The 16,463-nt window shown below is 42.0% G+C and overlaps 1 protein-coding gene across 2 annotated transcripts in view; it reads right to left on the reverse strand.

The window, feature by feature from the left end:
* plxna4 (plexin A4) overlaps positions 1-16,463 on the reverse strand; it is a 630,201-nt gene that overhangs the window by 344,706 nt on the left and 269,032 nt on the right. For both annotated transcript variants that reach the window (XM_060842703.1, XM_060842704.1), the window contains exon 4: positions 10,204-10,335. In XM_060842703.1, the coding sequence (XP_060698686.1) occupies positions 10,204-10,335 (132 nt within the window). The remainder of the gene's footprint in view (positions 1-10,203; positions 10,336-16,463) is intronic.

Consider the following 16,463-nt stretch of genomic DNA (forward strand, 5'->3'; position numbering starts at 1 on the left):
ATAATAATCAATAGGGAGGTTGTCACAATTTTAAATCATAAGCTTTTAAGAACTAGACAGTTCTAAACGGGTCTCTGTGGACTCATTTCTAATTAAAGGAATCTAACTCACACAGCCCCTGCAAGCAGGCTTAGGGGCAGGAAGAATTGCTGTTGCTTGTTCCTCTCTCAACATACATGCAAAGCTCCCCACACCGCAGCTACATGGCACCAAGGTTTTAGACAGACTTTAAAGCATTCTCTGACCTTGACATTCTCCCAGACATGACCACTATAAAATCCGGCTGGCTAATTACATGGCTTTTAACATTCCAAAACAAGTAGTCCTAATGCCTCTCAAATCAGCCTACTTTTAACACCAATCCCACCCTGCAATCATCACCCCAGAACCCTCAAAAAGCCAGGCAGTCATGTGTGACCTTCTCAAAGTTCTGATGTTGTGTTTGATCAAAGATGCAAGATTCCTGTGGCATATTGAATTCAAAGGTTAAGCTCCACAGTTGTATAGCAAAAGAAATCTCCCAGCTGTGCAGATCTCACTTTTCTCTGTCCAGAAAACACACGGATTTAAGACTAAAAACTAAGATTCTCCAAAGCACATAATCCCAGTAGATAAGGGCAGCAATACTATGTAGGAGGGAGAGGAAAGAAATCTGATTAATTTAGCAGTCCCTCGCTGACCTTCTGCCTCACCTCTCTGTTCTTAACATCTGCTTGAACAAGATCCAATATTGTAACGTGTGCAATGCATGTGCTCTGTACGATGTTGTAATTGTATAAAACAAAGCATCTGCCTTCCCACTGGTTTAACTGTTTGACAATTGGAGACAGTTCACTTAATAGGCTCTGTAAAGAGTCACATGGCATAGCAGACCATTTGGCCCACCATTCACGTGCCAGCCCATTCAAAGATCTGTAACAATGAGCCCCATTGCCTCCCCTTTTTCAAAGCAGCTCTACCATTTCTGTTTATCTTTTCAAGAATACTTCTAATTTCCTTTTCAAAATTACTGTTGAATCTTCCTCGCACCACCCTTTCAGATGACTGAGAAGATCCATTCAACCCTCCAGACCCACCAACTCAGACTGACAGCTTCGCACACTCTGCACCCGCTGGAGAGTCTGAGGTCCAACAGGTGAAGCAGTCAGTTCTGCCAGTACACACCTCGCGTCATGAGGACAGAACTTTTCCCCTGATTTCACGTAATCCACTAGCTTTTATGATGTGTCCCAAGGCAATCTCGTGTCCTCTGTGGCATATTGAAAGGGAGATCTCGCTGCTATGATCTATCAGATGTGAGAGGCAAGAAAGGTCCGGAGGGAAGTTGTTTAAAACTCCAAGCAGGGTTTAGCAAGGCCTAATTCCACTAGTGTATGAGCGCACATTGTAAACAACTGTCGACATAGACTACTCTTTTACTAGCTCTTTATTCACTTTTGCTAAATTAAGCAACAGTCCAGTAACAGTGGGACACTTATTTAAATCCGAAGTGGTCACCACCTAGGCCACTCCACGTTTCAGCGTGCACTTTATACGCTTCTTGCTTGTCAAGGCAACTCTGTGTTGAGGAAAGAATGAACAAACAGACAGTGAGGCTGTCATTTATAGTCTACTTGCTACCATTTCTCAATGAGGTTTTGACAGAGGATGCTCATTTCTGTTTCAGCAGCAAGGACACGGGAGTGCCCAGCACAAAGCCAGGCCTTCATGTTCAGCTGCTCGCAACAGTACAATGCAGCTTCTTTTCTCTTCACCACTCTGGTCTGCAAGGCAATCTCCCACACAGTGGTGACTCTGAGCATACCAGAAGCTAAGGAACCTCACAATAGAGAAATACCTGCACTTTCTCAGCAGAGTTCCCAAGGAGATCAAGCTGGCCTTCATTTACTGTGCTGCCAAATGTGACTTTTGAATAGAAACAACTTTTTGTGGTGTCAATAGATCACTGCCTCACAAGCATGAAAACTCCTGCCTATAAACTTGCACCAAACACAACAATTCTGTTTAATGAGAATATAAAATAGGATTGCTCCACAGTGGCTCAGTAAACGGACCCAGATGGTGTGGCATTGAGCCATATAAGTTGGGATATATAGATAGCAGGAAAGACCCAGGCACTGATTTAATCCCTGGCTTGTGCTGAGGTAGCTGTTTTCAAGCAGAATAACCATGGAACAGGAGAGTGCAAGATAGGTTAGCAAACTGAAAATCACAGGGATTCATAAGGGATCCTAATTTACTTCTCTTGCCATTCCAACATCATTCCTCAGAGGTTCTTCACAGCTTTTTCTGTATTTTGTGCTTAATGTCTACTGTTCAGTCTTTGTAACCAATTTCTGATCCAATGCTGCATTTTACCTTTGATTTCTCTGGCTTTTGATTGAATTAGAATTTGCCTTCTATGTGAGGCTTGTAAAAAAAACCTGCTGAGTATTGTGATGAACTATAAGATTAGCAACATCTGTTCGACCCGTAACTTTGCTGAAAGAAAGTGAGTAAAGGCCAGATATTCCATTTAAGGATATGATGAGGAGGAGCAACAGCAGTAAATCCAGGCCTTTGTGCCCATTCCACCATACCAAATGATCATGCCTAATCTCATCCAAACCTCAACCCCACTCTCCTGTACACTGTACTCTCCACAAGCCTGTATATCATTATTACTTAAAAACCTGCCTACCTGGCATCCACTGTACTCTAGGGGTAATGAATTCCAAAGAGTCACAAACCTTTGATAGAAGTAATGCCTCCTGTTTTCAATCTGCTGCCCCTTAGCCTAAAACTATCAACCCTCGTTCTAACTGACTTCACAAGACTTAACTGCTCAATGTCTACTTTAGTAACTTATATACCTCAATTAGATTTTCCCCTCATTCATAGAACATAGACCATAAAACATAGAACAATACAGCTTTGGAACAGACTCTTCGGCCCAGGATTTTGTGCCAAACATGATGCCCAATTAAGCAAATCCTTTCTGCCTGCCCATGGTCCATTTCTCTCCATTCCTTAAATATTCATGTGCCTACCTAAAAACCCCTTAAATGCCCCAATCGTACCTGCCTCCACAATCACCCCTGGCAGCGCATTCCAGACATCTACCACTCTCTGTGTAACAAACTTGCCCTCACATCTCTTTTGAACTTTCTTCCTCTTAGCTTAAATACACACCCTCTAGTCTTAGACATAAAGTTAACATAACATTCTACTAAACTCTAACATGTATAATTCTTAACTGCTCAATTTGCCCTCGTAAAACAAAGCCTTTCATCATTGGAATTAATCAAGTGAACCTTCTGTGAACTGTCTCTAATGTAAATACATCCTTCATCAAGTATGGGGACCAAAACTGTATACAGAACCCTAGATGTGGTCTCATCAATGCCTCGTACAGTTGCAACAATCTTTCCCTACTTTTATATTTATTTCTTTTAGCAATAAATGTCTAAATACCATTTCTGTGCTCCATTTCTCCAAAATCCCACTTCTTATTTAATTGTTGGTATGTCCTTTAGCCTACCCTGTCAAACAGCTTCCAATTATTGATCCAAACCAAGTGGCACTGTGATTGCTCGATTCCGATATTTCATCCACTTTGAACCTTTTTAGTTGCTTCTCGTTGTGGGATGCATCCCCAGTGGCCAGTAATCCTTTCACAACCACAGCTAGTTCCACACAAATTTTCCTTCATTACAATTCATGACAACTCAAGCAAAAATACTTGTTAACCCTTATTCTTCCTGACTAGTTAAATGCCTTACCTCGCTAACTTGCTAGAATATTTGGTACAACTAGTATCTGCCTCATTGGTAAGTACAGCAGAGAAAACACATACTTACGTATTTTAGCCATTTCATCTTCTTCAGTTTCTGTATTCCTGTACCATGCAACATTGCAAAAGTGTCTTATTGTTCTTTACAAGTTATTCTGCAGTCCTATCACTTGGATTTGTTCTGTAACATTCACATCTTCCCAACAGCTCCTACCTTCTCTCAAAGGTAATTGACTTGTGTCACCATGGTTACTTGGAATGCTAAAGTGAAAGGTTGTAAACACCATCCTGGTTACAATGGCCATTAACGATTGTACCTGCTGCATCTTTGCATGGAGTCACAAGCCTACAATGTTTCCATCAGCCTTTTCACAACAACAGGAAATCTTTTTATCCTTCCCAAAGCCTCAAAACAATGGCTGATCTTAAATATTCCTCTTGAAATCACATTTCAAAGAACCAAGGAAAATGGGTTTATCATTGAACGTGGGTGCTCACCCTTCTCATCTACAAAAGGGCAATGAAGAGTAATTCTCATCAATTCTCTCATCACCCCAGTGGACAATCATTAGATCTAAGTTTTCAAATTTTCTCTGCATTTCCCCAAATGCAGTGATTTAGAATGGATCCTTCTCTGGGGATATGTTTCCAAATGAGAATTTCCAATACTGTCCCTCTCCATCCTCCCATTTACCTACTCACAGTTTTGCCCAATTGACATTCATTTGACTTCAACAGTGATTATTAGTATGCTGTGTGCTTCCTTTCATATTCACACATCACACAGGGGTTATTAGATCTGGAGTAAGAGGCTTGGTTGTTTCTTTTAGCTCCATACCATCGCTTTCCAAATACCCTCAACAACTGCCCCACCTTAAGCGTCATAAGAGCTGTTGCAGCCCTCCCACTGAGTGAATTTGACATTGCATCTATCATACTTGACAGTCAGTAACTCACTTCTCAACTCCTGCCTGTTGGAGCACTCTTGATTTGTCTAGATAAGAGCAGCACTAACACTCAAAAAAACCTGACAGCAACAAGGACCAAGCAGCCCATTCAAGAGCACAACACTGACCTTCTTAAATATTCAATGCTTCCATCACTACACTTTGTGACAGCAGTATGTACAGTCTACAAGGTGCACCGCAACCACTCTATCGACAGCACCTTCCAAGCTAAAATACCAAGGGCAGCAGATGGATGGGAGCACCATCACTGCAGGCTCCCCTCCAAGTCACAAGGCTCTCTGACTTAGAACCATATTTCTGTTCTTTCACTGTTACTGGGTCAAACTCCTGGAATGTCCCTTATCAAACAGCACTGTGGGCATCCCTGCACTGGACAACTACACTCATCTACAGCAGCAACTCACCGCAAACCTCTCAAGAGCATAGGGATGGGCAATAAGCATTGGTTTTCCCTCTAGCTCACACATAAATAAATAAAAAGGAATAATAAAAAATAAACGGTGTCCTAACATAAGAACTAGGAGCAGGAGTAGGCTATCTGGCCCTTTAAGCCTGCTCCACCATTCAAAAAGATCATGGTCGATCTATGCATGGACTCAGCTCCATTCACCTGCCCAATCACTCCATCCCCTAAATCCTTTACTCTTCAAAAGTCTATATCATCCAACAAGGTAACCTCAACTGCTTCATTGGGCAGGGAATTCCAATCGTCTCAATTCCGGAATCAACCTAGCTTAGACAGTTCTGAAAAAGAGTCCGATTGAAGTTGTAATGTTAACTCTGTTTGTCTCTCCACAATTGCTGTGAGACCTGATGAGTTTCTCCAGCACTTTTTGATTTTATTTCAGATCTCCAGAACCTGCAGTAGTTTGCATTTGTGATTTCCCAACATCACATTCCCAAGTCGAGGCCGCTTCATCAGGACTCCAGGTCAAACTAGAAAATGACTAGTGTATTGTATCAAGTGCACATTTTATAAAGTAAGCTTTAGGAGACAATCATAAGAAATAGCTCTGCAGGGCGGCACAGTGGCTAGCACTGCTGCCTCACAATGCCAGAGACCCGGGTTCAATTCCCACCTCAGGCAACTGTCTGTGTGGAGTTTGCACATTCTCCCCGTGTCTGCATGGGTTTCCTCCGGGTGCTACGGTTTCTTCCCACAATCCAAAAATGTGCAGGTTAGGTGAATTGGCCATGCTAAATTGCCTGTAGTGTTAGGTGAAGGGGTAAATGTAGGGGAATGGGTCTGGGTGGGTGGCGGGTCGGTGTGGACTTGCTGTGCTGAGGGGACTGTTTCCACACTGTAACTAATCTAATCTAAAAGTGTCAGTGGGTGCTTTCCCAATATGTGCTGATGGCGAACCAAGTTCCTTGTTGCCAACTGTCAGGTTTCCAGGAATTGGGGATGAATCTTCAGGAGACTGCTTGATTAAAACTGATATTGGACTGGGGTGGACAAAGTTACAAATCACACAACACCAGACTTTAGTCCAACAGGTTTATTTGGAATCACTCGCATTCAGAGCACTGCTCCTTCATCATATGACTTTCTGCTCCACAACCACCTGGTGAAGGAGCAGCGCTCTGAAAGCTAGTGATTCCAAATAAACCTGTCTGACTATAGTCTGGTGTTGTGTGATTTTCTTAACTGTGATTAACACCAGGGTTCAAACCACCAAAATGTGTTTAAAAAAATGATGCTGATGTTCTCATTTTCATTGAGCAGCATTTGTGGCTTGGTGTTCCAAAGAATATGGAAAGTGGACGATTCTGAAAGCATTAATATTGAGAATTGCCATAAGCACCACCCACAGTGATGATGTAATATGGACTTGAGAGCAGAACAGAACAGCACGTGGAAGGAGACCGACCTAACGTGGTCCTCCTTAAAGTCTCAAATGTCTATCATTTTCGATGAAACCTGTAGATATTGCATTAACATGCAATACATTATGTTTTGTCAACTCCAACAGACCCTTCCAGTTAGAGCAGATACTATTCCACTTGAGGAAGCAGTTTCCTACATTAAATGAGGAGCAACATTCATCATGGTGAGCAACGTCACTGTCTAATGATCTGACATGCTGATACAACATGGGGGTAGCAGTGAAATTGCAAATAAGCAGTGGAGAGAGGGTTTTCAAGTTGCAGTTAGAGGTCATTAGAGATGGCGATTACGTGAGAAACCTCCAGGAATAAGACGTGAACTGGTAACATAACCAACACGCATTTGGGGAACTGCCCATCACCATACCCCACTCCAAACCCACAGTGTAACTGTATATTTTACCTGTAAACCCAAATGTGACCACTGTGCCTTTCACTTTAAAATACATCTCTACACTTTCGGCAGCTAACTGTTCTTCAATCCCAGGGATTGCTGGGAATACAGTGGAGTTTGGCAACCATTTTTCAACAGCTATGACCCCCATTTGAGCAACAGCGTAGATGTTTATACCACCTGCTGTTTGGCAATATCAGCTGAGGGGAGAATGTTGGCCAGGTCACAACAAAAGTGCTAATTGTTTCCCATTGTGCTATGAGACACATGCATGGCTCATCTCAATTAATTCAGTCTGATTCAGACTAGTGAGGTGAATCACTCGACATGATCGAATTTGCAAGCTAGCAGTCAGCTCTGACATATCGGCTGTGCTTACTGTTATTATCAAGCGTAATAAAATGCAAATATCTTCTCTTTCATGACAGGATTGTTTACTGACAGACATAAGGCAACAGCAAAATGCAACACACCTTTACTTTTGGGCACATGCTTTAAGATGGCAAGTTCTTAGACAGACAGTTCGTAAAATCAAATTCATGAAATGTCATGAAATTCTATTCAGGAATTTGATTGATCATGGCCGCCCTGCTCCCACACAAGAAAAATAAAACCACATGAGCCGCCTGGACAAGTGAAGTGACTGAGGAAAACCTGTTTTCACCTGTGGAGCCAAAGGCAGGATTATAACGGTCTTTTTACATTTAGGCTCTACAGGATGAGACTGGAAAAGGTTCTTGCTGATACATCTAGCCAATCGTACCCAAAATAATTGTCTCAGCGATTTTTTTTGTTCCATTTATCTGTTGTGTAAGACGGAGAAAAAAATACAGAATTATTTAGAAAACAGGTCTCTTTGTAAAGATGGCCTGTTATATTTTATTTCTAATACAGCCTGAACTGCTGCTGCTGTAAATCATTAATAGTTACTGAATTCTTATTTTTGTTATTTACAGGAATTGGAGAGGTCAGTATCTATTAGCTATCCCTATTTTTTTCTCTTGTATCACAGGGTTGGCTGGCTGTCTGTCAGTTGGAAGGTTAGCCTCTCCATGCAGTGGAGAGTTTCTCTTGAACTGATTGGCCATTTCAGAGGGTAGTTAAGAGTTAGCCACATTGTTGCGAGTCTGGAGTCACATGTAGGCCAGACCGGGTAAGGATGGCCAATTTTCCTTTCTAAAGGGCATTGGTGAGTTTTTATGGTTACGTGTTTTTCACTCAGCCACTTTTTGACTCTCAGTTTTATTGAATTCAAATTTCAACTGCCATTATGGGATCTGAATCTATGTCGTCAGAAAATTCACCGAGGCTCTGGACTACTAGGCCAGAGGTATTACCAATACACCACTATCTTGGAAAGATGGCAGTGGATCTCTGCAGTCTGTCTGGGAGTAGGTACATCCACAGTGTTGTTAAGGAGGGAGTTCTATGATTTTGATCCAGTGGAAATGAGAAACAGTGACATCGTTCCAAGTCAGGATGGTGGAAGACTTCATCAGAGCGGAGGGTGGTAGGGGCATAGATAAGGGGCTGGGAAACGATAAATTCACAACTCTCTGTATTCCCATGTGTCTGCTATCCTTGTCCTTGCTGTTGGTCAAGGTCACATACCCACTGTCTTGGGCAATCACAGTCCTACGTCACTCCAGCACTATGTTGCATGATCCCCACCCCCAACCCGCCATTACAATGAGTTTAATGCTATTTCTCCCCTTTTTTATTACAGATATATTTATGTTGTTACTGCTCTCCATTTAAATGAGTTCAGGATTAATTGGAGCTCAACCCTAACTCTCCTCAACAGATTTTCTTTCAGTTACATCAGATGCAATTATGTACTAATTGAGGAGTTGGGTCACAGTGGTGTGCTGATCCAGAGAGATCTTATGAGCTTCATTAAAAGCTTGTACTTTCCCAGAACTCTGACAGACACTGAATGTAAAGCTCCACTGACTCATTCTGTTTCATGTCCTGATATTTACAACAGCCACAGATTGACAACTCCACTCTGACATTACAAGTGTGTGTTATCAAAGCTAAGCACTCTACCAAAGGTGACTTGGTTAAAAGTACTCTTGAAAGTGGCCCGGAAATCCAGGCCCGTGCAGACAGGACTGGTGACTGCCCTTGTCACTGGCCCCTGAAAGGAGCAGCTAGTAATTCCTTTCAGCCAGACAGTGTGACAAGACTGTGAGATGTCAGTGGTGATCTGTCAGAGAAAAGGTCACACTATACTTCATGACTCAGCATTGTTCAAAGCATGATGGCTCCAAGGGCTGTACCCTTGGATTAACACATTCAATCCTGAGCCACTGCGTGGAGAGGCCAACCTTCCAACTGCAAAGAGATTCCACATTGAAACCCTAAGGATATGCCAAGCAAATGTATGTTTATAAAACAGGCTTGTTACAAAAAGAATGTTTCTCACAGGAAAAGAACAAATAAAAGCTGTTTGGCATTCCATCAGGGCATTTTGGAAACTCATCCCAGTTTCCTATCTCTCTCAATTCATGGTTGACTTCCAACTTGGTGAGAACCACACTGCTTACAATCTATCCCACACTCGACTGTTCTCACCTATAAAAGGCAGTTTTGAAATTGACCACTGCTTTCTCAAGCTGCAGCTCCTTAAAGTGACCTCAAAATGCTTATCCTCAAGAATATCACCTGATTCAAAATCCACATGCACACACATACCTCTGACTGGACCATTCACAAATTCATAGAATCCCTACAGTGTGGAAGCAGGCTATTAGGCCCATCCAGTCCATACTGGATTCCCACCCAGACCCAGTCCCCGATCCTACACCTGTAACACTGCATTTCTCATGGCTAAACCATACATCCTGCACCTCCCTGGACACTATGGGCAATTTCCCATGGTCAATCCACCTAACCCGCACATCCTTGGACTGTGGGAGGAAACTGGTGCACCCTGAAGACACTCTCACAGATACAGGGAGAATGTGCAAACTCCACACAGACAGTCACCTGAGGCTGGAATAGAACTGGGGTCCCTGGCACTGTGAGGCAGCAGTGCGGACCACTGTGCTGCCCTATTCAGTGCCTCAAGTGACACCAAACTGAGCTTTACTTCTTCATAAAAAGTGGTGCACACTGCAACTCAAACCTTAGCAATTTTCATGTAGCCAGCTTGTAAACATTGCAAGGACAAGTCTTACCTGCTTTTCTGACATGACGTAGAGGTATTGACGGTCCACAGACAACGACATATCTCGCAGAATGGCACCACTCTCCACAACCTGAATGGTTTCATACTGCAGTGCACCATGGGAAGGCCCATCCACTCGGATCTATGAACAACAGAGAGAGAGAGAGAGAGACAGAGAGAGATCACTTACTGAACATCTTTCAACTTTTAAAAACTCCTATATTATTCATCATCTACATTCCCCCAAGCTTGTTCTTATTAGACATTTATGTGGTCTTAAGTACAATGTTCCCAGTGTTCAGCGGGTTTGATTTTTTTTTAATTTGGTCCAATTTCCTCTGGATTCTACAGAAAGGAAAAGCAGTTTGATGGAAGCTAGGCAATTCCTGCTTTCTGGGAATTGGTTTTGAAGAGTAACTTTTGATGCTAAGTGCTAGGCAAGCTTTCTGACAGTGCACCTCCGGTAAAAGTCACTGGATAATGTCACATGGTGGCCATGGTGAGGCCAAAGTAATTCCCAACTGAGACCAATTAATGCTATACTGACAAGAGACACATACGATTCAGTCACACACATGTTGGAGGTGCTACATCACTATTCCTTTAGGAAATACTTTTAGTTGAGTCTTTCATTGCCTTCCTTATTGAAAAACACCTCTGATTTGGAAAAAAAACATTCTCCGGATGCTGTGATGCATTCAGCATGATTGACATGCCTCACAAATGGGGAAGCATGTGACAACTTAGCAAGAGAGAGGTTTGAACTAAAGCCAAAGGCACCCTCCAGATTTGGGGAACATAGTGCTTCATCCAGCACACCTTTGACCAGATATGAAGAAACAATAGATCATCATACAGCAATGTTGAGTACTACAAGAATATACAAACTCTCAGCAATATTTTCAATAAAGCACAAAATTCATAATTCGCTTGCAATTACTTTGAATGCTCTTGATTCATAAAGTTTTCCAAGACATTATGATGTTAAAGTACAGCTCATCTCTTAGGTTTCTAATCAATTCTATTACAGTTCATCTCTTGCACTGGCAGAAATCCAACTTTAAATTATATCTCCTGAAGGCACATATTACAATCCCGCTTTCATGATCTACGCCAATACAACATCTAAGATGTCATGATAGTTCTAAACTTTCACAACGGCTCTTATTTCAATTATAAGGCAATGATCTATATCGCATTTATCTGTCTGATAAAGGATAATAACTATATCTTTGGTCAATCTAACAATACAGGATATCACCTACATTTAATATCAGCCTTTCACCACAGCTGTTTTGCTATATCTACACTGACGCCAATTTTCATTCCTTTGTCATGCTCTTTGTCATTGATAACAATAGAAACTCCAATGAAACATATCAGGGTATGGCTAGTGACAATGGAACTCTATCTCATCAGATATTAGGAGCTTCTGGAACAGAGAGAAGGTAGTGGACTTGGAGGAGGAGTGAGGTAAGTGTACCCTAAATATTGCTTGATGATGGATCCAAGCAAGTGAGGCAAACTTTTCAATTTTTGTCTTCCCACAGCCTAATCTCTGAATCGGAAGATTGAGGATTCAGGTACCAATAAACAGACTTGAACGCAAAATCTCGGCTGACCTTACACTCCCCACCAATAGAGTACTGATGGAACACTGCACTGTGGGAAGTGCCATCTTTCCAATGAGACATTAAGCCAACACTCTGCTTGGCCCCACAGGGAAGCATAAGCGATCCAGTTGCATTATTTCAAAAAGGAGCATGGAGATTTCCTTGGTGCCTTGGCCAATATTTAGCCTTCAACAAGCATTGCCAACAAAATACAGGTTATCGGGTCATTGTTGCGTTGATCTGTGTAGGATCTCCCTGCGGTTACAATGGAGGACTCTCCTTCTCAACCTCTCCCCTCACCTGAGGCCTAACGTTAAAATAACATCAGTCATCTCTGACAAGACAGCAGCCCTACGATTTAGTAAGCCTATTTAATTTCGATAGTAAGTATATTTCCAAAGTTTAATTGTAAAACATTCTCAACATCATGAGGTGATGAACAGTGCCGTGTAAATTCTGTGAGAGCATGCTATTACAGTTCTCGTCTGAAATTAACAGTCCGTGATTCTCTAACCAGGAGCAGAATTGTGTCAGAAAAAGTTAGCCCTTCAGATTGGAAAAGCCTTTCTTTAGATTTACAGAACCCTCAGCACTTCAACAATCTGTGAGCTTTCATTCACTCTCGGTAACGTTCCCATTCCCACAGTAAAAAAATCCAAGCTATTTATTTACGTAAACTATGATGATCACGTTTGTAGGGATATAGCTCATGCTAATGATGGCTGTTATGTACCAACAGGGGTAGGTTTATGTACTTAAGAAGAAAATGAAATGTTTCACAATCCAACATGTTTAGCTGAACGTCAGGTAATTAGTGAGGCAGGAAATTACTGTATTCAACGTCTCTCTTCCCCAGGTCTGTGACTGTTTCCTACTGAGAGGTGAGAATTAAAGGAATCAGTTACCAATAGCATTTGGCACGTTTTCCATTTACTGGCATACGCCCCACTGTGACCACAATCTTTCTAATGCCACTTGCTCCAGATTGTAGAGCCAGGAGTTACTAGTGATTGACACATCACAGTGGGTGGTAAACACCCTTGTGGTTGAAAGATCCATTTCTCTCAGAAATAAAGTTTTAACTCCTTGTCTGGGATTGTCCTGGTCAACCTTCCGCCTCTCAACCAACACCACCAAAAATAGATTCACAATCAATTATTTTTTCCATTGCTCCTTGTGCCATCTTGCTTTGACCCGTGGCTGTTGCATTTACCCTCCTCCCCCCCACCACCCAAAACACCTACAAGGATGCTTCTCCAGGAAATCCTTTGTTGTCAAATGCTTCGGAATAATCAGGGAATATTAAAATGGTTTTATAAATGTAAGATATTCCTTTACTTTTCTGTTTTATTTTTACGTTTATTAAGCTGTGCTAAATTATTTTGATCCTGTACTCTTGTCGTCTAGAATTGACTCAATATGCGCATGGAGAAAGTGAGGACTGCAGATGCGAGAGATCAGAATCGAAAGTGTGATGTTGAAAAAGTACAGCAGTCAGGCAGCATCCAAGGAGCAGAAGAATCAATGTTTTGGGCATGAGCTCAGGAATTCTCGACTCAATATGCACAGGCACATTATTAAAGAACAACTAATTATTCTCAAATTCCTACACAATGTTCAAATGGATCAGTTCTTTCCATTGTCCAAATGTGAAAAACAAAAGCATTTCCCTTTCATTCCTAGTATATCGATCATAAATAGTCCAAATTTAAGGAATCTCGTTGAACTTTTTCCTATTTGTCTCCATTAGATGGAATCCCAATGGGTTAAATCTCTTATTGTTCACATCTATTATATGACATCCCCAATGGAGCCAAATCTTCTTCCCCTCTCTCTGAGAAATCCCAATGGATCAAATAGCTGTCGCAACACTAACAAATAACTTCCTCAGTGTTATGGCAGCTTAAGAAGCATGCTAGGTTTTAACTCATTAGTGGTGGCTGATTGGGTAGCTTCCTCTCCTCTGAGTCAGAAGATTATGTGGGTTGATCGTCTCTTCCAGCTAAAGCTGTCCCTGTCACAATGGGCAACCTCCCAGTGAAACATTAAGCCACTGCTCAGTGGTGATTATGATCAACCTGGAAAACACGGACTATATTCTATCTAGGAATCTCCTCTCAACAAAGATGGTCATCGACTGCTAAATTCATCATCACATGATCAGCCTTTGGCTAACTGAGGAGAACAGTATTTGGAGACTAGGATCTTAAAACCAACACCAAGGGAAAGGTGTACTGGGCAGTAGAGATCTGATACTCCTGAATACTTCAGAAACTTGGATTACATAAAACTCCCACCTCAAAGCACTGTTAAAGTACCACCAGCAGTGCCTACTTGAGAAAGGGATTCTGAAAGCACTGTCCACTCCTGAGTCAGATTACCCAGTACCCATTGAGGGTGAAATGAAGCCAGCTTCACTGGACAGGATCCGTCATTGTAATAGACGGAAGTGGGTACTGCAGATTAGAGTCAAGATTAGATTGGTGCTGGAAAAAGACAGCAGGTCAGACAGCATCTGAGGAGCAGGAAAAATCATGTTTCAGGCAAAAGCCCTTCATCGGGAATGAGATGGGCTGATGAAGGGCTTTTGCCTGAAGCATCGATTTTCCCTGCTCCTCGGATGCTGCCTGACCTGCTGTGCTTTTCCAGCACCACTCTAATCTTGAATCGGTCATTGTAATGCCTTACACTAAACACATGAAGCAACTGTCTGACTCAGTCACCGTTGGCGACTCCCAGTAAGGTAGCCGAAACATTTTAGGGATGCTATCAAAGTATTTGTAAAGTGATCAAACATCCCTGCCAACTCCTGGGAACCTCTGGCTTGTTCCAACCAAAATGGAGAAAGTTGATTTGAGATGACAGCAGACACTTGGAGACTTGGTCGGAATGCACACAGATGAGATTGAGGCATTAGAGCGAGAGCTCAAAAACACTTCAAACAACCTATTCCCCCCAACCCTTCAAGTGCCATCTATCATGCATGTGGCAAGAGTTTGCAAATCTCATATGCACATGCCAGTCATCTCCAAACCCATCAGAGCAAGAGGATGCAAATCCTTCCCAGTCCTGACTATCTCAAAACGGAAAAACCAACACCCAGCCTGCCCTCTCGAGTGGATATAAAACACCCCAAAGCAGTACTTGATTATTCACTGGTGTCTCAGCTAATATTCGGGCTGAACTAGCATCATGTACCAGACCATTTTGCTGCAGTAAGTTTATCTTTCTGGGTGGGCTGAATGGTCTTCTTCTGCGATTCTTACTTCGAAACAGCTCTGATCTTCATCAATCTTTTTATTATTTTGATATTGCTACAGAGGGGTAACTATTCCCTAAATAACTCTAACTCAAATCAATTGATTTAGCTTTCCATTAACTCACTTTCTAGTGGTATTACAAAATCAAAAAGGTATTCCACTCTGTCTGTGATCTACCTATACTGCCCGAATATTTTCTAAGCAAGATTGTGCATCCTCTGCTCCTCTCTCACCCAAATGCTCCTCCACCGGTGCTAACCACCACCCACCTCCAGTGCCTCCATTTCTAATGCTTATGCTTTCTTTGCACATCAGGGTTGACCTGACGTCCAGCAGCAGAAAGGAGTAGTACAGAGTACAAACAATGAAAACAGAACACAGAAAGGAGTGCAAGGCAATGAAGAAGAACACACTGGCTGGGGGATGACAGCAAAGAAATACAATAGGGCTCAAGGAGGTCAAAACTGAACAGCAGAATACAGAAGAAGGAAGATACAAGGGGACTCAAACAGGAACTGCAGAGGTCGAAGACGTGATGTTACTCTTCTCCTGTTGAACTACACATTCATACTTGGCAGCAGTTATGCCTCAGGCCGGGGAGTAGGAAGGGATGGTGTGAAGGGAGGGGAGCATAAAGATGAGACATGAACATTCAGAAAAGACCAGAGAGTCTCAGGGTACTCAAAGACCTTTTCAAAACTAACAAGTCCCACCTTTCTTGCTAGGATGAATAAAGTAAGTTTAAAATCACTATGCAGTACTCAAACCTTGAACAGCAACTGCTAAACTGAAGGTGGATACAGGAGCAGAGGATCAAAACCCCCTCACAATAAATGGCTGAATTAGAGCAGAAATCTTGAGGTTCATCATCCATTCCCTCACTGTCTGCTTGGGACGAGCAGATTCAGTGTGAACCCTGTGCTTTTACCTCATCAAGATCAGACAAATGTGTCTTAGTTTTTCTTTTTACGACTGAGGGGTTGGGTCAGGAAGTGAATCTTTTTAGTGCTTTTTAAAAATTTTCTATTTTTCCCTTTTTCTCCTTCAACAGGAAGACCTTGTGTGTACACAGAGCATTATTCAACACAGTGCCCAAGGGTTTTAACAGCATTCTTTTGAAGTATACACGTTTGAAGTACTGCTGTATAAGAAATGCAGCATCCAAGTTATGAGCACAGCAACAGGATTATGCTCAGGTATTTATTTAAGTGTTGGTTACAAATAAATATTGTCAGTGAGGGAAGGGGTAACATTCTAACTATTGTATCAGAAGGTTCAAGTCACATCTGGCCAGAGGTGTGTCATAATATATATGAAGAGGATAATTATAAGTTATGAATATTGTGTAGATCACTGAAGAGAATTCCATTACAATTCTACGTTATATTACCATGGGA

This window comes from Hemiscyllium ocellatum, chromosome 23, assembly GCF_020745735.1.
Source record: "Hemiscyllium ocellatum isolate sHemOce1 chromosome 23, sHemOce1.pat.X.cur, whole genome shotgun sequence".
Lineage (NCBI taxonomy): Eukaryota > Metazoa > Chordata > Chondrichthyes > Orectolobiformes > Hemiscylliidae > Hemiscyllium > Hemiscyllium ocellatum.